General features: G+C 40.8%; 1 protein-coding gene across 2 annotated transcripts in view; it reads right to left on the minus strand.

The window, feature by feature from the left end:
* The window catches only part of LOC119722955 (5'-nucleotidase domain-containing protein 1-like), a 42,236-nt gene extending 28,974 nt beyond the window's left edge, over positions 1-13,262 (minus strand). Inside the window, exons 1-3 of one of the 2 annotated variants that reach the window (XM_038193375.1) lie at positions 12,980-13,262; positions 9,511-9,602; positions 7,623-7,804 (exon numbers count right to left, since the gene is read on the minus strand). In XM_038193375.1, the coding sequence (XP_038049303.1) occupies positions 7,623-7,804; positions 9,511-9,602; positions 12,980-13,225 (520 nt within the window). In that variant the 5' untranslated portion in view covers positions 13,226-13,262. The remainder of the gene's footprint in view (positions 1-7,622; positions 7,805-9,510; positions 9,603-12,979) is intronic. The other variant, XM_038193376.1, reaches the window with a different exon arrangement.
* Between the last annotated feature and the right edge of the window lie 8,996 nt (positions 13,263-22,258).

Raw genomic sequence — 22,258 nt, forward strand, 5'->3', positions numbered from 1 at the left:
GGCAAATGGGACCTGAGGCGAAGCCGAGGGTGCCATTTGCCCCCTTGGGTGTACAAAACACATGAACCCCGTCACAGCAGTAACAAGTGTTTAATTATACCACGGTAATAGATTAAACGTCTGAAACTGTGGGTCTCTTCCTGCTGCAATACAGACTTGGTGAATGTTTCGCACAGAATTTTCCGTATTTTTCTTCTTGCTGATGCTATCCTGTTCAAAAATCAAATATCTGATTTTGTCTCTGGAACACAAGAGAACCTCATCTTTGGAGGCGAAATTTGCACAGTTAAAAAAAGCAGACCAACTGTGACGAACAATGTAAACTGAACAACAATGGCGGTCATAGCAGAAATATTGCTTCACTGTCCCCAAGGTCACACAACTATAATACAACGCGTTGAAAATGACATTTTCAACAGCAGGAAAGAAAAAGGTAATGTACCCCGTGGGCTAATGTACATCACTCATGTACCACGTGTGCTGCGTACATCACTGCACGTGCGTGTTTGAGGCATGACACGTGATCAATGGTGGACCAATCACAATTCACAATCTATTACCGTGGTATAACAAACCTAAATGTACCAGGTTTGATTTTTTTTAGAAAGGTAGTGTAAAGTACGTATGTGAGACATACACTGAACTATGTTAAATAATGATGATCAGGGCCACCTTATGTGACTATGAGGTAAGGTCAGGTGACATCTGACCAAGTTCAAAATTGTACATACATGTATATATACATGTATACGTGTACAGTGACCGTGGTATGTTCAATAGTGCCTTTTAAACATCACTACTGAAACAAAGTGTAAATGACCTGTTGCTACAACTTTTAATTGAGAGGCCAAATCTGTTGTAAACTAGAACAACAACTTAAGCAGTGTCAGTTTAGCATTCAGAGAACTGATGGCTCTTAAGTCTCTTGAGACTCACTGCATCCATATATGTATGATGTACATGTACAATGCCATGTTGCTCTTCATTTCCAGCATCATCGTTACCGTGTTGTACCGTCAGATTTTCTGATTCTGTCCGGACAGGGGTCACATGAATTGCTCTAGAGAGGCCAGTGTTCACATAAGATGGGCCTCTGATTGTGGTCAAGTCAAGTTTAGACATATCCATATACTGGTTGCTTGCTGAGCTCTCACCCCGCTCGCGTATTAACTCTGGCATATGGACTGGTAAGGAACACTTCCGTGCACAGTTAAGTGGATTAACCTGCATCTGTAATGTGTCACAATCATGCATTGGCACTGGGACAACACTTGGCAAGGAGGACTTTCTCTCCAAGACCTTTCGTTGTATCTCCTTCATTGACTGATGTCTCTTTAATGTGTGCAGCATTTTCACTGAACTGGAGCGTATGTCGTGATCTCTTGAACTCAACTCCATGTTAGATAGGAGTAAAGTTTTATGGGTTCTTGGGAAAGTGAACACATTCTGATCTGCTGAAGACACATGTACTTGTGTCATATCCATGTAAGTCCCCTCCCCCTGGACTTGGCTGCATGGCACTGATGCAGACTCTGCTTCAACTTGATGGACTTCCACTACAGCCAGATCTTGGGGTGGGGGTGCCTCACCTTGAGATACCGACGTGCGCGTCATAGCTATGTAAGGCCCCTCCTCTTGGTGTTGATTAGGTCTCGATTCATCTGATGATTCCTCAGTTGGAACGATAATGGTTGGTCTCTTTGAAGAAAGCCACATGCTGTCCTTAAACTTATCCAATCTTTTCTTTTTGCTTTCCATCCTCTTTCTCCAAAAGATACAGAGACTAAGGCAGACAGCCAGTGTCAGAATTCCTGCACACCCAATAATAATCGGGAGGCTCTTCATGATGTGTGCATCTGGGAGATGAGGTGCTGAAGTTGTAGCAGATAGCCCTGCGAAAAATGTTGACTTGACCTGCACATGTGAAGTAGTGCTGTGTACTGATACTTCTCGTCCTGTATTACCTGTGACTTTATCAATGTCTGACACGGTTACAACGGAGTCAGTGACATCTATCGGTACGTTTGTCCTTGAAGGCATTTGGCCCTCATCAGTAGGGTGAACAGAGAGGTCAAGGGTAGACGATAGTTGGCTTGTGTGGGGGACTTCTTCAACTGGATCACTCTTAAGTGGAGTTTGGTTTGTAAAAGTGGTTTCTGGAATGGTTTCTGGATCACTTCTAAGTGAAGTTTGGTCCGTACCAGTGATTACTGGCACAGTTTCTGAACTGATGATACTGATGATAGTGTTCACTGGATTCTCCACTGCTGTACAAATTATGTAGTGTCTCTCTTGCTTGGATTGTAGTACTACATGTATTTTGCTGGTGTTAGAGATAAACTGATTGTATGACTGTCTCTCATAGCATGACCATTGGTAGAGGTCAACATGAACACTTTGTTGAATGAAGGACACGTCATACAGCAAAGGGGTTGTGAAGTAAGAGTCAGTACTGACCAAGCAGAAATTGTCCGATGGATGGTGAACTAGCATGGGACCACTGAGACAATAAGCCTGTGATACACCATTGTCAAACCTACACATAAAGATGGCACCAGTACTATCATCCGATGCTATAACTGAAGCCACTGCATAATGATATGTGCTATCAGTCTGATAACTCACATTGTTTGCTGTATCATTCCAAGTCAAGTTATTAACTGGTTGGATTGGGGAGTTTGGGATCCAACAACGAATCTTGATTCTGGACCCACTTGCGACAACAAATACTCCAGAAGGAAAGCAGTGAGGTTCAACTGATAGTGACTGTGGAGAGGGCAAAATGTGCAGATAAACTGGCTGAGAGTTTACTGTTGCAATTTCACAGTAGTATATGCCGTCATCTACAGGTCTAGCTGGATAGATAATTAGCTTACTCAGTGCTGATTCATTACTGTAACTCTGCTCATAACACAGCCATTTGCTATCGTAGAACTCAATGTGAACATTCTTCTCATCTCTCAACTTACTCCCGTCATGCAGCCATGAAACACTTGATCCATCATAGTCAGTGATTGTACACTGGAATTCTGCTCGTCCTCCCTCATTTATGTCCATAAACACTGGTCCTATTACCTGTTGGGCATGTGTGACAAATGAAAGCACTAGACAAGCATAGAGTGTAGTCAACAGGATGTTGGTCAGCGCATTCCACCTCATCATGTTTGTTTAATGCAATGCATACTCGTAAACAGTTGGTTTATACTACACTGAATTTTCTCCACTGTCCAATTATAAACATGAACGCAAAACAAAACACAGAAACCTTTCAGTTTCACATAATCACTGCAATAACTACATGATATCACTTACATATCACACCATTTTCTATAAATTTCACAAACGAAATGAAACTTACAAATGATGTAATTTCACTTTCTATTTTGTATGTTGTTAGACCAGGGCACATGCAATTCAAGGAATGTGCTATACCCAGAAAGCCGTTCTTTTGTACATGCAGGCTTACAGCACTTTTACCAACATTCTCTGCAAATCCTTTCACTAAGCACAGAATCCATTTTGTGTCCGGGATGTAAGCATGCATAGTTACATACAAACCAAAGTTTCTTGCCACCTATGAAACATCTATATATATAAGAGAGAAGTTTACTCGCCCCCGAGACGATGTTTGCTCATGAAAGGATCCGAGACCACGGGCTCACGCGGCACCAAAATCGCTCCACGTCCTTGGAAAAATGCGGAGGGTGTCTTCCGCCGGGTCGGACACTTCGGGTCGTCCTAATTTTCCCGTACGGACCGGCGATCCGTTTCGTCGATTTTTCGTGACTGCGTTTTGCGCAGGAATTTGCCGTCGTGTGCGCTTTCACGTTGACTGCCTGGCCGCTCCCTGTGCTGGCTTTTCTGCAAGTCTAGACTGTGCGAGGTCAGCGAGGTCAACGTAGGGGTTTCGTTTACGTGTTCTACTCGGCCGTTCTGCAAAAGTGTTCACCAAATGGTAGTATGGGGTGACCTTGGCAAAAAAAAAATTCTCCATGGTGCGTGGCCACCAAGTGTCCCTATTGTTTCCTGTGCTTCGCTTGCCGCCCCTGCGCCGAGTGCAACGAATACTCAGAAGGACTACACGTTAGTATGCCTTGCGCGGTCTGACCAATCGAAAGTCTACACTGCATAGTATTTCCGGGCTATGCAAAAGTGTCAATGGCAACGCGTACTGCAGCCTGCTCCACACCCTGTAAACGAGGTTGGGTCTACAGTGCTCGCTATTTGAAGCACAAGCATGTGACGTCGCGTGATAGAGTGCTGTTGCTTCCATAATGTGTTTACAGCTCCACGCTTCAACCACCAAGGCTGAGCGTTGTGAGTTCGCTGCCCGCCACGTATAATTCAGTGTCGCGTTATAATTTCGGGGGCCTGTTTGGGGTCAACGAAGGATCGATGCATTCACAAAACAATCGACGAAAAAGTGTCCGACCCGGCGGAAAACACCCACATTTTTCTACGGACGTGGAGCCATTTTGGTGTCGCGGGAGACCGCGGTCTCGGATCCTTTCAGGAGCAAACATTTCTCGGAGGCCGAGTAAAACTTGCTCTTATATAGATGGTTGAACCAAATTCAATAAAAGTTAAATCGACTTTTTCCTCGCAGACGGTCTCGCAAATTGTAAGAAGTTCAAGTTTACGTTTGTTGAACAGTCGAGTCCAATACTGAAACTTAATTATGACCTTCCTCCATGATTCAGACCGTTTGTAATTTTATGGTAATTAACACTCAACATTTTCATTTCAAATGACACCTTTACGTTTTATTGCATTATGATTCATTGTCGAAAATGTACAATCAGCCTTCGCCTGTGTACTACGCTCACCTTTTCACTGCGTTTTCCAAATGCGACTGCCTCACAAAATGCCAATTTAACAGACCAACGGGAACATTTACAGACAGTTGCCATGGTACATAATTATCATGTGCGTAAATCTACGGGGGACAGGGGGAACCCCCCCCATTTTAAAGTGGGGGACATTGTTTGGTTCCCCCCTCACTTTTTCTTCCCCAAATAAAAAATGTAGCCTACAACAATGATTCTATTGCTCAGAATACATGTAGCTGATTCAATTACTCCAAACTCAAAACTTTAAAAGATGATCTTTTGCTGCACTTGGTTTTAGTGGTCAGAAATTGCCTCAGATCACACCACAGAAATTGCTTTTCTATAACTGCATGTCTCCTCAACTATATCCCCCATTTACATTTAACTCCCCACATTTTTATCCCCAACACTACGCCCTACCCCATCTATGATCGGGTAAATCAGCTTGTGCTCACCATAAGTGCAAAATTTTCAAGTTACAATTAGAACCAGTTTGATAACTGGAAAAAGCCATACACAGTAATTCCATCTTCTTCTGCCTGCAACTTAGGTCATACACAATAATAAAACAATGTATTAGCCTAATGATTATTGCAAAATCAGTTAAATTCGATGAAACCTTTAACAGCTCCACAGCATATCAAATATCACAAAGTAAGCTATTTTATTTGTGGAAGTTTATTTATTTTATACTTTTTTATTAAGGGAATAAATGTGTGTTCGGGAGGTATTATAACACTCTGTTCAAGACCGGTGTGAGTCTGGATGGGTAATTATCACCCATCCAGACTCCCACCGGTCTTAAACAGAGTGTTCAATACCGACCAAACACGTATTTATTCCCATTCATAAATACCTTTTCGGTCAAAAATCAAATCTTTTCGGTCCAAAAATCAAAACAAGTCAAAAACTAGACGTTGCCAACCATTTTGTTCAACAATTTTACTTCATGTTTTACAAAACACCCCTCTGAATATAATATGGAATGCCCCTCCACAACTTGCTACCTTATAAGGACATTGGCGTGCGTGTCGCGCGTACTGTGCAAAACGCAGCTGGGCTGGTGTAGTGTGAATTTTGGACCATGATTCACTGGTAGTATTGCTTATGCATACATGAGGAATGTGAACGGTCGTTCAACCAATGAAACGTTAAAAGGCACCGGATTTCTTGGGAGTACAAATTCATGTGACACTGGAAAAGTGTTTAAGACCAGCTAGCCATGTCTTTATCATCTGTTTAAGACAGGCCATGTGACATTTGATTTGTCTATTCACATCAGGTTTCCTATCATCATAGGAATTTGCACAGAGATTGGAAACGGTGTATGCAGCTCTTGAAAATTTGAAAAGCTTTTCATAAAATCCAAAAAGAATTGAGAAAACTTTCAGATCCATCTTTCAAAAAGTTTGTATCATATCATTTTGTCTTTCCCGTCAAAAACCAATGCAGTCGTAAAACAAATTGCTATAAGAGCATTTCATACCTAAAAACAGTTGTGAGCAAAACACTAGACGAGCGTAAGCGAGGGAAAAATCTTGCGTGCAAGTGTACTGTGGAGTGACAAGCAAGCTTATAATTTCTCATCTCGGGGAATTCCCTTGTAGATGAGCACGTGCTGACTGAAGGACCATACTGTTATTTGATTGAAAAGTTGGTCTAAATGTTACTCTTTCCACGGTCCCATCACATGATGTATCGTGTTTTATATGTAGGGATATACAGCGAAGTCGTAAATAAGGGCGTGGTTTCATTCCTTTATTTATGCGATCGCAATCCACAAAGTCATACATGTACACAATCTTGACCGACACAATCTTGAAAAATATTCAGACTGGTAGATTGGCAAAAGATCGGGATTTTTTTTTTTTAATATTCAAAATGTTCCTGCAAATTTTGTAAGCAGGGATTTATTGGCAAAGTTTCAATTTCTGAAGCTACTTCCAGAAGTCCACAAGTGGTAGAGTCACGTCGACACTATTAAAAGTTTCCAGGATCCGTACGAGGCACGTAGTAGATCCGTCATCTATTTATGAATGGCATGAAGTGGCTGGCTGGTACTTAGTGATAAATCCCGAATACAGTGGTAAATTAGTTTACCTGCGATCCTGGCCGTGATTACGTGATTGTGATGCATCAAAAATGAAAGCTCGAGGAGAAGTCTGATGTATTCCGATAATATTATTATGCTGCCAAACAAAATCTTGATTGTACATAAAAAAATTTAGGAAACTATAAAACAACAGTATTATGTGAAGTATTACTCCCCGGGCATTTTTGCTAGGATGCAACCTCAATCCTGCAAAATCCTCCAACTGCCACCATGTAAAAATTGCATACAGCCTCAATCTTCCCAAATCATCCGTTATTTCTTGACTGTGGTCCTTGGAGGGGTGACCACTGCCTCAATCCTGCAAAATCTTCCAGCATGTCTCTGTCAATATTTTGAGGCAGAGCCCGTGACATCCTGGAGCAGTGCAGAGGATTTCAAGCATAATCTAGGCCTAAATTTATGAAGGGCTTAGCATAAACAACACAAGGTCTGGCGTAAGACCTTGACACAGTGCATCCTGCAAAATCTGCCACACCTTTTTCCATATAGCCTCCATCCTGCAAAATCCTCCATTTTGCAAAGAGGATTTTACAGGATATGGGAAGGTTAGGGTTAAGACCATTTTGGTGGAAAATGCCCAAAAAAATATGGGGGGCGCCTTTAACTAGAAACCATTTTGAAGGAGAGACAGGTTGAAAACTGTGGTTTTGATGAAAATGTCCTTATCCAACCAAACTAACCTGATTGCTGTAGAGTGCTTTCTAGTTGATAGAAATGCTGCCATTGTCTATCTGTACCATACTTGGCCTCTATCTCAATATCAGACATCATCTTAGACCCGTGACTTGCTCGTAAGATGATTCCAGAGTCAGATAATTTCAGGAAGTCACCATTAGCTGAATCAAATACCATGCCTTTGATGCTGGAGAAAAAGATGCATACTTTTTGTGTAAGAACTGTTGTAGTGATCAGTATGTTAGGATAATGCAAGCAGTAACCACAGCAGTTTTAACTGCCTCACAGTGTTGATTCAAATGTGTTGATTCAATTGACCTGATTAAGACCCCAACAATTGTGTGTTTACAGTGGCCCAACCTTCCTGGATGTTTGGCAGCCAATTTGCCAACTTCAAAACTTAGGTACATACCAAGTTACCACCCAATCAGACATATAAATCTTTATATACCGGTAGGCCATAGAAAAATGCACCTTCAAAGGGAATGTAAAGCATTTGATTTTGCTGCAATTTTCAGAAATAAATGGATTTGGTGGATTAGTATGTTATAGCAAATACTGTTAAATTGACTTGCTTCACGTCTTGGGTTTGGAGATGCTGGAAAATCCAAGAAAACCAACAATGTTCTTGTAGTCTGGTTCCCTGACAGCTCTTAAGATGAAACGGAGCAATTTATAGACTTTGGGGAATTGTAACATCAGAGAATCAGTCTAGCTGGCTTACCTCTTTACAGGTGTGTAATCAATTGCAAAGAAAATAGGGATTAACTAAATATGAAAAATTAGGAGCAGTTTTTGAAAACAGCCAGTTTTCTCCAACGCTGGTCGGCCGACCAGCATTGGAAAAATACAAGTTTTCTTGAAATGGTCAGCAAACCAGGAGCCAAGATTTTACGGGATGCTTTGGACTATCATTCCCTAACAATCCAGTAAGATATTTCGTGATAATTTGATCATTTCGTTTTTTGATGTTTGCAAATGTTGTATCTTCCCTTTAATGTGACATTACATGACGTCATTTCCAAAAAGTTTCGGCAAGTTGCCGAAATAGCCAATTATTTCCCTCCCACCTACATGTACATGTACCTGGATAATTTTTGGCCTTCGGTGGCGTACCCTAGTGGTTTGGGGCATTGAATTAGGTCTGTGGGTAATTCTGCAGGTTGTGGGTTCGAGTCCTTCCTGGGGTCCCGGTGTGTGTGCCCTTCGGCAAGGCACTTTGTCACTCATTGCTTCTCTCCACCCAGGAGTACATGGGTACCTGTGAGGGCAGTGTTGGTAACTATGAGAGGTTGATTACGGCCAAGAGCACCGCAATGGCTGTCTACCGGCCGTGTATGCTCACCAGGGAATTGAGGCTTTAGGAGTGTTTGCCCATTGAACAGGGGTAATAAGAATTGTAAAGTGCTTTGATACCCCGCTTAAAAGCACTATATAGAATTGCTAGTATTAGTAGTATTCCACTAAACGTACTATTAAGGAGACATGTTATCGAAATTTCTTCAAATGGTGGGAGACAGCGGTCATTAAGGAAACATTTTCATGTCTCCCTAATGTCACAGCCCCCCTTTAGAGGTAAAATGTTATCGTTGCAATTAGATTATATTTGTTGCTTACGGTCTATTTAGCAAACATACCGAAATTCGTGGAAAAAGGACAAGGGAATATTGGGTTAGAGTGCATTTAAGTTTGAAAACATTTTGTGCACAAGTCTATGGGAATGTCTCCCAAATGTCCAATCCAAGGTAATTTATTATTATTAATATTGTGTTACTGTAAACACACAATCTGGCCAATTGGGCCTACCCTTTACTGCCTTCTACAGACCGAATGAATGAAGCAGGATATCACATCGTTCTTGACAAGTTTGGATTTGTTGATCTTGTCACTTACCATAGGTCTTTGTGCATCTCAAATGGTTGAAGTAGACGTTCATCATATCCCTTCTCTTCAACAAGTATCTTGGCACTGTAATCATAGGACAGCTGTTGTAAACACAAACAAACGCTCATCTTATTAATGAACCTCTGTGAATTATGGAAGAAAAAAAGTTCTTTTCAATTCTCCAGCAAACCTTCCACACGTAATTTGGAAATAAATAGGTTTGCTACTGTGGTTCTTTGGAGCTTTGGAGGTAGATTTTTATGTCATAAAAATGCTAGTAACAAGAGTTCTTCATGCAAAATCCTGAACATGGTTGATACAAGGAACATGACGAGTAAGAAATACATTTTTTTTTAAATGAATTACTTCGTGAAACACTTTTTGTGCTTAAAACTTTTTTCAGAGGCTCGAAGATGTCCATAAAACTGAAAACAGAAGGGGGAGGGGGTATGGACATCCACTGGGGGGGGGGGGGGGAGTGCCCTCACCAAATAAGCCCCCCCCCCCCCCCCAGTTACTCCACTATCACACAAATAGACCTCACTGGGGAAATGGCCGTGCATACCCTCTATTCCAAAGAAATTTGGGAAAGATTCCCATATCTGGCCATCAGTCATTTTTCCCTTAAATGACGTATCACTGTATCAGCCATCAAAAAGTGATGTCCTAAAAACTCAAAATTAGCAGGGACAAATTTTAAATTTTTACTGAGAGTGAGAAAACAATTAAAATTTTTCAGACCAGTCCCATAGGGTTTGTGTACAGGGTGACAAGTGATGGCCAGATATGGGAATCTTTCTGAAATGTGGGGGAAAATGGAGCATGACGGTCTACTGACAGCCTGTAGAAATTTGTCGAGAGTCCAGAGATATGAACGAAGTATTGTTGTATTTTATACATGATATCGTTCATGGGTTAACTTAGTGACGGGCAAGTGGGCTAGGGCGCGAGTAGCCCCACTAAGTACATGTGCCTCATTACTGTTCTGTACATAAGCCAAGGCAACACTTTAGTGTAGTCCGAGTAACTAGGACTCTACAAATCACCTTTTTTAACATTTGGACATGGTCGGGCGATAGTACCTAGGACTCTACTATTATTGATGTGCCGTAACGTGGCACGGCCCCCAACGTGGCGCACTTTGATTTTTCGCCTGTAGCGCCTAGCTTAAGCCACAGTTTTAACTGAAATTTCACATAAAGTGAAATTTCATGAAGTTCTAAACAATTCCATTCATAAATCACGAGTTTATCTTCCTGTTACAAAGTTAGTAGAAAAATTATTTCAGCGTGATTTTCCGATTTTATTTCAAAGTGCAAATGATGCCTTCGAAAATGTCCCCCCCCCAAAAGTAGAAAATAATTTGCTGACAAACTTTTAGTTGGGTATGTAATTAAAGATAATGATGGTTTATCAGAATTTATCAGTTTTACAGAAATTCTTAAATGTTAATTTGGAATTTTCCATGATTTATTCAAGTACGCCACATTGGAGAACAGTCAGCTGATTTGTGCCCAATTTCCAGACACCACCGCTATTGAATTTTGGATGAAATTTCATGAAACCGAAATTGTTCAAGGATGTTAAATAGCAAGCAATAAAGCATTAATAAGGTAAATATACCATTATTTCACTGAGTGAATTTGACGTTCATCAACAAAGAAGTTTGGCAACACTGATGTGGAAAGTCGGGGTAAATGTCCAAGTGCGCCACGTTAGGGAACACCACTAGGCACAATTGCAGAATACCCCGCCACTCGATCTATGCACCTCGTAGCCGGCTACCGAGTCACGGTTGATTGCCCTCAATAAACCTTCTCGGCTCTAGCCTACATGTATGTACTATGTGTCATGCTCCACTGCACTCCCAGTCCATATCCGCGTAGCCGGCAACAGGGTAGTTGGTTTGGACTTGGAATTTTTTCAGCAACTCCCGTTACTTTTGCGTTGCTTCGTTCTCAAGCATATAAGTATAAGGACTCCCACTTTGTAGCCGCGTAGCCGGCAACAGGATAGTTGGTTTGGACTTAGAATTTGTTCAGCAACTCCCATTCATTTTGTGTTGCTTCGTTCTCAAGGGGACCCCCACTCAGTATCCGCGTAGCTGGCAACGGACTTGAATTGTTTCTTTTCCAGTGATTCCAACCTCATAGCCAGAGAAATTAGGGGTGTATTTCCGAGTGGCGGGGTATTCTACAATTTAATACTCCCACCACTATATGGTGGTGTTCCCTAACGTGGCGCACTTCGACGTTTACCCGACTTTCCTCGTGTAGGCCTAGTGTTTATTCCAAACCTCTTTGTTGACAAACCTCAAATTCATGCAGTGAAATACTGGTACTTTTACCTTAGGCCAAAAAAAAAAGTCTCCGGTTTCTGGTATGCGCGCGCGTCGCCGTAGCCATGCGCGTCGGCAAAATGAAAAAGTTTTTTTTTCAATACAAGATGATGTCTCAAAACCGCCAAACTCACTGGTTTGACTGGAATTCTGCTGCTGCACAATTTTAACGTGTTTTTAGATGGGGTTATGATCGAGAATAAGCTTTATGTGGCCTCTCTGGACTCCCATATATTTGCACTAAGTTTAGTCGGGCACCATTTGCAGTCATCAGCCGACATTTGAAGCCAAAAAAAAAAAAAAAAACAGGTAAAAAAAAAAAAAAGCCGCGTCGCCGCACCACTTTTGGGGCAAGCTCCATACCAGAAACCGGAGACTTTTTTTTGTTTGGCCTTATTAATGCTTGCATTTTAACCTCTGTGAAAAATTTCAGTGTCATGAAATTTAATCCGAAATTCAAAAACGGTGGTGTCCGGAAATTGGGCACAAATTGGTGGAGTGTTCCCTAACGTGGCGCACTTGAATAAATCTCAGAAAATAACAAATTAACATTTAATAATTTGTGTAAAGTTGATAAATTCTGATAAATCATTATTATCTCTACTTATCTCTACAAATTGGTGGAGTGTTCCCTAACGTGGCGCACTTGAATAAATCTCAGAAAATAACAAATTAACATTTAATAATTTGTGTAAAGTTGATAAATTCTGATAAATCATTATTATCTCTACTTAACATACCCAGCCAGAAGTTTGTCAGAAAATTATTTTCTTATTTTCGGGGCATTTTTGAAGGGTTCACGTTGCACTTAAAAATAAAATCGAAAAATCACGCCAAAATAAAGTTTACTTTTAACTTTGTAACAGGTAAATAAACTCGCGATTTATAAACGGGAGTGTTTAGAAGTTGATGACATTTAACTTTCTGTGAAATTTCAGTTAAAAACTTTTGCTCGCTACAGGCGAAAAATCAAAGTGAGCCACGTTAAGGGGCCGTGCCATGTTAGGGTACATCAACAATATTGTCCAACCATGTCCAAATGTTTAAAAAGGCGATACTAGTAGAGTACTCAGACTAACTCTAGTGGGGCTGGGCTGGGGGCGAGTTGACCTAAACCCGTAATAATCAATAATTTCTCACCGGAAAGAAAGTGTCCAATTTGTACTTGCAAAGCGTGTGGTCAATATCAAGCCCAATGCAGTCAAAATCTTCAAGACTCAGACTGGCACTGCTGGATTTCTTTGAATCAGACATGGTGCTCACAGCATGCAAAGTGATGTTATATTTAATAAGAACTTTATTATGGTGAAAAAGATGATGACAATGACTTTGCCAGAGCCTGCTGATGAACATCACCTGAGCCGAAGGACATGTCTGATGAAGCATCAGGCATGTGTCAGGGCCGTGATGTTACGTAAGCTCAGCCTCGTCCCCAGTGCTAACGTTATTTCCAACCTTGTTTTCAACCTCGTCCCCAGGGTGTCGAACAGTACGCGCCCACCACGACTGCAGTATCGGCAACAAGGTTGGAAATAAAGTAGTGTGTGGTAAGCGCGTACTGCTCGACACCCTGGGGATGAGGTTGGCCTGAAGCGGCGGCTAATGATATTGAGTCTGGGTACCGTTCATCAAACAGTAAGGTACGCATTGACGTATACAGTATAGAAGGCGAGTCTGGTCCGTCCCGGTTTTATTATAACCGGGACAATGTTGTGCGGAGATCGGATACTCCACTAAAAAATGGAAACAGGAAGTGATTGCTGAGGGTAAGGGCGCCCCTAGCGTTGGATAGGTAAAATCGTGATCAGGTTTTCGCTGTTCCCTGAATCCCTGTTCTTGACAACACTCGGGTTAACCCGACACGAGAACAGCGGTCTCGAACGTGACGAACGGACCCGAGAGGGCGTTCGCGGATCGATTTTTTCACTCCCCGGTTGATGGAGGGTTCGGCGAGGTGCAGCTTGAACAAAATGGCGGACTGTGCAGATTCGTAAATTGTTTTGTGGTGTTTTTTTTGTTGCTAATACCCTAATGATGGGAATAAGAATACCATTATAGTGCAGGTATGCAATTTCATCCCCGCATGTCCGGTTTTGCAACAGTCGTCCTCGTTCATTTGGAATAGGCCTAAGAACAAATTCAGACGATTGTCGGCCATTTTGCATTGCTTTATATCGATGCGACACGCATCCGCGCGTTCGTAACAACCAGCTCGAGAATACGTTCTCGTGTTACCCGCGTGTTGTCAAGAACAGGGATTCGAAAACGCCCTGGGATACTCTGATGAGCTTCACCAACCTCGTCCCAGGGGTTAATTTATTTCCAACCGCGTTTCCAATAGTAAACCCTGGATAGGAAACTTTCTTCCTGTATCCTGATTGGATACCGCAATCGGCTAGTAATGGATTTTTATCGTGTACTTGGTGCTATTATTCACAACGTGCAGTACGTGTTTTCGCGATCATTCGTCCACGCCTTCATTTCTCGAAAATACTAATTTCCTTTCCAATTTGCTCATATTAATATGAAATATGACACTGCATGTTGTCTCGATAAGATCGTAACAGTTTGATTTCAAAAATCGTGTTTTCGTAACTCACGCCGTGCTCGCGCTGCTACGAATTGACTCTGTTTTTACCCCAGACACCGCATACAAAAACAAACGCTAATGTGTAACGCATAGCCAGGCACCAGACTGTTCCTCATTTGCATACGTGTGCAAAAATCTTGCACATGCAAATGATCCAATACCAGGGTGAGAGAGCAGGCAGTGGTGGGCGCGTACTGCTCGACACCCTGGGGACGAGGTTGAAATGCGCACATTCCATACCGGATGTGATTTCTGTTTCATTGCGGACCATGTGGACAACATTTTGAGCGTCGCTTTAATGCAATCCGACCGTTCGTGATTTGAAACGGAGCAAGTGACGGGAATTGTAAATTTACAACACAGATAAGTTTTACAGAATTTCCTACATTATTACACTTTTCAACAAGACAAAAACATCTCTAAACTGGAAAAAAGAGTAATAAATCAGTCTTAACGGCCGTTTCAAACCTTGCAGAGTCATGACCTTAATGACGCGCAGGTCACTGGTCACGCAAAATCCAACCAATCAGAGCGTGAATTCATCAGAGTATCCCAGCGTCCTTTTTGCAGGGCGGGGGTACGAGCGAAACTTGAGGTTGTGCAAAGCTCTAACGTGTTTTTTCTTTGGGTAAATCATTTTAAAACAGTTTATTCTCTGATTAATAGCACCACGCATTGGTAGTGCGTACACGTAGGCCTACAGTATTATTACTTTTTCAAGATTTTGAAAAAAGCCTGGCATTGAAACAATAAGAACAGAGTCAGAGCTGTGCTCCAAACCACACACTGAACGGCCGTTTTTCACACATGTCAATACATTGCAGAGAATAAAACGCCTTTTGACATTTACGAACTCTTTCATCAACATGCAAATTAGACGTCAGATCATTTGACAGAACACCACCTAAATAGGTAATGAGTCAGTGATACTTCCATTCAGAACCCAGAATGGGTCCGATGATAATGAGTTCTCACAAAAAAATAGTGTTTTACTGGGATTGAACTGCAGACCATTGTGGTGTAGCATAATCATGGGCGTAGCCAGGAGTGGGCAAGGGGCGCTTGCCTCCATCTGGAAAAGGAGAGGAAAGAAAACAGAAAGGGGGGAGAGGGTGAAAAAAAGAGAAAGGAAAAAAAAAGAGGTGCGACGTCATATTGCTGTTTATTTCATGCACATTTTATCAACATGGGCGTCTGCATGTCAATGGGGGTGGGGTGGGCAAATGTCCCCTCGCCCACCCTAAAAAAAAAAAGAGATGAATTGAGAATGTGCTAGGAAAAGTTCAAGATATTTGGGAAATAATTTGCTTTGCCCCCTCTATAGAAAAAAAATCCGACGACGCCCATGAGCATAATCACTAAGCTTTTGGAGACCAGTGACGGTCATACTGGAAAACAACAAATCATCAGCATAACAAAAAAAATTATGGGTGGATTGGGCAATAACAATACGACATTCCAGGGCACTAAGACCAGAAACAAGAACTCTATAGAACCAATTAAAACGACGGGAAATGATTCCCTCCTTGGCTGGTGCCTTTACAAATCTTGATTTTCCCGCCAATTATGTTATTCCATTTAACTTTCACTGTGATAATCTCCATCAGTCATCACCGATATGTTATCACAGAACTTCAATCAAAGATGATATTATGGGGAATAGCATTAAATGCCCCCTCTCCGTCTGAATAGAGCACTTATTGATAATTCATGACGTCGTTCGCCGATGAAACCAAATTGCAATAGGTCAAATTTCACAAAACGTGCTCGATTCCAGAAAACCCAACTCAAAAACCTTGGGCAAAAATGAAACAATGATAGGCCAATATAGTTCTTCAGTTGGAAAGGGTCAACGTTGGTTTATGATGGGTACAAGAGTATTTACCCTCGGCCTCATGAGGAATTGAGGATATTGGTGGGAACAATTAACGCCAAACCTGGTATACACTAGCTGAAATTTAAAATGTTGGCCAAAAGAGCAGGTAATTTGGTATTTACACCATGTTTTAAAATGATCAGCTGTGATTCCATCTGGCTCAGCCTCAGGGGCATTTTTTTTGTTTAGAATTTGAATAGGCCTAACAGTGGAACTCAGCATAGGCCTATTTTGAATAAAAAAATAATAAACTGTCGATGGAGATTTTGCTAATGAGCTGACTGTAACTGTACATGTACATGATTCGGACTTGGGGTGGGAATCATGTGTAGGTCTTATATCCCCCTATGATTCATTTCTTAATAATTTAATGACTGACAAGTTTACAATTTTGGGAAGGCGACCGACAGGCATGCCAACCCTTGATCTCGGTTTATCAATGCAACAAAACCTTCACTTGTGATCAACGTGTGCCCCACTCACACTTCTTTTGTTGACCACCGTGTTATGGTTGAAATAGAGACCCAAACTTCCATTCATGGCCGTTTATATTTTGAGCAGGTTAAATGAGCAAGTTTTTTTTTTAAGAAGGATGCCCAAAACCTCCCTAACAAATTTCTGGAGAGCAAACCGGAAGACAAGACTGCTCACAAGAACTGATGGTGCGTCAAAAACACCAACCTTGTTAAGAAGCGTCGGTGTCCCCAGTTAAATGCAAGCAACGCCCGCCATTGTTTACACACCACTAAAACATGGCAATCAACAACATTGGGACCAGTTCAAGAAAATAAAAAACGAATTGTTGTTCAAGGACTCCGTAGTTGAACTCGAAAGTATGTCTGATCATCTTCTGACAACATCAAGAAATTCTAAAACTACATAAGATCTCGGCGGAAAGACATGTTGGTATCCATCCACCCCTTGAAAATTGGTGATTAGACATTGTCGCGACGACCAAATCAAGGCCAACAAGCTCACCGACCAGTTTCAAAGTGTTTTCTCATGAAGATCCAGTTCTTCCCTCAATGCCGCCCAGTCTTTACCCAGATATCCCAGACCTTGAGATCACTGCTGACGGTGTAGAGAAATTACTCTCCTCCAAGTCAACAAGGCTGTTGGACCAGATGAGATACCAAACGCTGCCCTGAACCGTTTTGCCTCAGTCCAATAAGCCTCTGTACTAATGACGTCACACTTTGTTTACATGTGCACTTTCCCATGGAGGCAGTGGGGGCCCACGGTCCACTGAGCACCATAGGAAAGCACACACGTAAACAAAGTGCGACGTCTACAGAGGGTTATTGGTACCCGCACCCATCTTGCATGCAGCTTTTTTTCAGACCGAAGTTTTGACCAGAATGAACTCCCCAAGAGACTGGAAAAAAGCAAATATTTCGCCCTTCTTCAAAAAAGGCTTGAAATCCGGCCCAGTGTAAACTCATGGAACACATCATTGACAGTCAGATCATGAAATTCTTACGAAAGCCCATTAGCGCCACTGCAAGTATATATGTTACAGATTATGTAATTCGTTATTACGGATTATTAATTCGTTATTACGGATTACTTAATTCGTTATTACGGATTATTAATTCGTTATTACGGATTATTAATTCGTTATTACGGATTATTAATTCGTTATTACGGATTATTTAATTCGTTATTACAGATTATTAATTCGTTATTACGGATTACTAATTCGTTAATACGGATTATTTAATTCGTTATTACGGATTATTAATTCGTTATTACGAATTAAGTCTGATGTGCTCACACGTAGAGAGCACGTGACCAGGGGCCTATGTATATAGCGCCGCTAGGCGGCGCTATCTTTGCATACAACGTTTGCTTTACACAGGTGTGGACGGTAATTCTGTCCCCCGGTAAAAGTGTCCGGGGGGACAGAATTACCTAGGTAAAAGTGTCCCCCCTGTCCCGTTAATTCTGTCCCCCTCCAGGTAATTCTGTCCCCTCCAGTTAATTCTGCCCCCCCCCCCCCTGGTTTTGCACGCATAAGTTGTTATATTGATGTTATTATAATGAATTCAGCGCACAGGGTATACATTTTTAGATTTTTCCACCCTTCATCAATGATTATCAAAATGAAATTAACGTTTAGATGTTAATCAACCGATCTATGTTTCTGCAAGAAAGCAGAAAAGGCACGCGTAGTAATACTCAACCTATCGCTAGCGCGCGCACGCCCTCCGTAGGTGCGGTACACTCGCGCGCACGCCCACCATGCAAATCGCTTGCTCCCGAAGTCGTCATCAAAACGAGAGTTGTGCTTTGACGTAAGCACCATTCCCGAATTTAGCAAGGCGCCGCGCAAAAACAGTTAAGAACTTTATTAATATACAGTCTGGGTGCTAGACTTGTGACGTTGCAGTGACCAGCCAACCACCAGACGTACTACCAGACAATCCAATAGCACTTTAAATCTTCAACGCATCCAGTCAAACAAAAACAACTATCTCCACTCGTTATACCCATGGACAGTCCCCGAATGGAACCTCCTACCTGACGCTACTAAAAACCAACCCACACTGAACGCCTTCAAAACCCAACTAGACAAGATAAATATCGGCCAACTCTCCACCCATGCGCACTTCAAAATTTAGTCATCAACCAGCACCATGACAGCGTTACCTGCACGTGATAGCCCCACCATAGGCGATTGTGCAGTAGCATACAGATACAGATACAGATACGTTGCACGGGGACACATTTACCAGGGGGGACACATTTAACGTCGTGCAGGGGGACAGATTTACCTAGAGGGGGACAGGTTTACCTAGGTAAAAGTGTCCCCCCCGGACAGATTTACCGGGTCACGACCCGGTAAATCTGTCCGGGGGGACACATTTACCAGGGGGGACAGAATTACCTGCCACACCGGCACCACTCCTGTGCCATACTTGCCGAGTAATGACTCAGAACGTATGAGTAATTCATAATAACGAATTAATAATCCGTATTAACGAATTAAATAATCCGTAATAACGAATTAATAATCCATAACGAATTAAATAATCCGCAACATATATACTAATGGGCTTTCGTAAATTCTTATCTGCGTACAGCATCCTTTCTGACGCACAGCACGCATTTAGAAGGTCTCGATCTTGCGACACCCTGCTCATCACAACTCTGCACGACCTGGCTTCAAACCACCACAGACATGGCGCCATCCTTGATTTCAGCAAGGCATGTCCCTCATCAGCGCTTGCTCCACTACTTTGACATTAGGAACAAGTCCTTACACAACGGATTGAATCGTTCCTCCAATTATGGCGAGCCAAAGTAACATTTATATAGCATTAACAAAGTCTTAAAACAAATTAAAGATATCTCTAAATGATTTAGAGATATCTCTAAATATTTAGAGATATCTCTTAATACTTAAAGATTTCTCCCAATCGTTTAAAAGGCAAATTATTTTGATAAATAGGTGACACACGAAAGAGCTTTATTGTCAATGATTTAAAGATATCTTTAAATTATTTAGAGATATCTCTGATTCATTTAGATATATCTTTAAATCATTTAAAGATATCTCTAAATTATTTAGAGATATCTCTAAATGTTGGCATCAACGATTGCTTTAAACACACCGTTTTTATTGGTCACAATGACGTCTTTTAATAAAATTTCTATTGCCGTCCTTCTTTAATTGAAATGATAAATGTGGTTGGCATCAACGTTGACTTTAAGTGCATTATTTGGCAACATGAATGAATGGAAATTCTTTCATTTGCAACTTCGGTTTGACATGAAATGCATTGTTGAATAACATCATTCGCCTGAGTGTGCGGCGCTTCCTAATTTGTGAACCTCGACGGAACTGTGAATGTTTTAGAGATAAATATTTAGAGATATCTCTAAATATTTGAAAACATGCGTAGGTGTTCTGAACAATTTACACACGATTTAGAGATATCTCTAAAACATTTAGAGATATCTCTAAATGAATTAGAGATATCTCTAAATCCTTTTAGAGATATCTCTGAATCCATTTAGAGATATCTCTAATTCATTTAGAGATATCTCTAAATCTATTTAGAGATATCTCTAATTCATTTAGAGATATCTCTAAATGTTTTAGAGATATCTCTTTATCTCTAAATGAATTAGAGATATCTCTAAATCCTTTTAGAGATATCTCTAAATGGATCTCGAGATATCTCTAAATGAATTAGAGATATATCATATATCTCTAAATCCATTTAGAGATATCTCTTATTCATTAAGAGATATCTCTAAATCCATAATTCATTTAGAGATATCTCTAATTCATTTAGAGATATCTTTAAATCCATTTACAGATATCTCTAAATCATTTAGAGATATCTCTAAATTGTGTGTTAAATAATAAGACACCTACTTCGTGCATTCCAAGATTTAAAGATATATCTTTAAATATTGAGACATATCTCTAAAGCGGTTACGGCTCCGTTGAACCACTAAATACAATGCTTTGCACGCACAAGTCAATCATGTTGCCATATCGAATGCACGATCAAATCGCCGGTGTTGTATTTCAAGTATTGCATTTGAAGTGAGTGGTGTTGCCATTTTTTAAAGTCATCCTCGAGGTCGTCAATAAAATGATTGTATTTACTGAAGCCCGTGTTACCAACATTTTAACAATAGCTCAATGCTGCGCAAATTAAAACACGATTTAAAGATACATATATCTCGAAATGATTAGAGATATCTCTAAAACATTTAGAGATATATTTAAATGATTTAAAGATATCTCTAAAATTTTTAGAGATATCTTTAAATCATTTAAAGATATCTTTTAATACATAACAGACATCGTCGATAACAATAAATTGTTTTAATGACTTTGCTAATGCTATATAAATGTTACTTTGGCTCGCCATATCCAATCGTTCCCAGATTTATTGTAAATAAGAATACATCACCTTGACGGTACTAGGCCCGCGTGCACTCCTCATTCTCTGCACTGGCGTATATCCAGAGGGGGCAGGGGGCACCGTGCACCCCCGGCGGAATTTCTTTTTTGACAAATATTTTTTTCAGCAATTATTTCAATAAAATGGTTAGAGAGTTTTGATATCAATCCCAAAAAAGAAAACCTGCTCAAAAACCATAACAATGAGCCGTGAAAATGGGCAATTAATTTGCAGTGTGACTATCTTATTTGCTAAATCAAACATTTTACAATGTAATGACTTATATTACCTTAATTTAGGAAAATTAATGTATAAATTTATGCATAATTTACTTCCGTCATTTTTAATTCTTGTTCTACCTTAGCATCTAACATTCATGCATATAACACTCGAAGTTGTGCTAGGGGAAATTTGTTCGTCCAATTTGTTATTCACAGAGGCACCTTGTACTGGAATAGTTTAGAAAAATCGTTACCCTCACTATCTGTCTTTGTCACAAATTTAAAAACTCACTTTCTCGAATCGTATTCATAAATTGAAATTCCATCATTTTGTGCATTAATAATTAGGCCTTGTCTCACACTTGTCCTGTCTGTCTCACGCAGTGTTTTGTCTGTCCCTTATTACAGTACTTTGGTTGTATGTTTGTCCATAGGTAAGGGCACAAAAGCGTTCTGCTTAACCTTATACCTAAAGGTTGTCATTTAATTTCACACTTTATTATTAATCACTGTATACATAACTATCAAATGTTGTACTACTTACTTTTTCTAATTTATACATGTTTGTACATAATTGTAATGAATGACATCATTGAAATAAATGTTACTACTACTATCTAAAAAACTATCAGTTTTGAAGAGCGTCCCCCATTTGGAAGATGGGAAATATTACAGTAGTGGGAGCGTACTGCTGAATTCTATGAATACCTATCCAAAGCTAGGGGCGCCCTTCCCATAGCCCAATATTTTAATGACGTCTCCTGTTTCATGGGTTACTGTACAAACAGATACCCAGTGTCTGATCTTCCC

This window comes from Patiria miniata, unplaced genomic scaffold (genome assembly GCF_015706575.1).
Source record: "Patiria miniata isolate m_02_andy unplaced genomic scaffold, ASM1570657v1 HiC_scaffold_16, whole genome shotgun sequence".
Classification (NCBI taxonomy): domain Eukaryota; kingdom Metazoa; phylum Echinodermata; class Asteroidea; order Valvatida; family Asterinidae; genus Patiria; species Patiria miniata.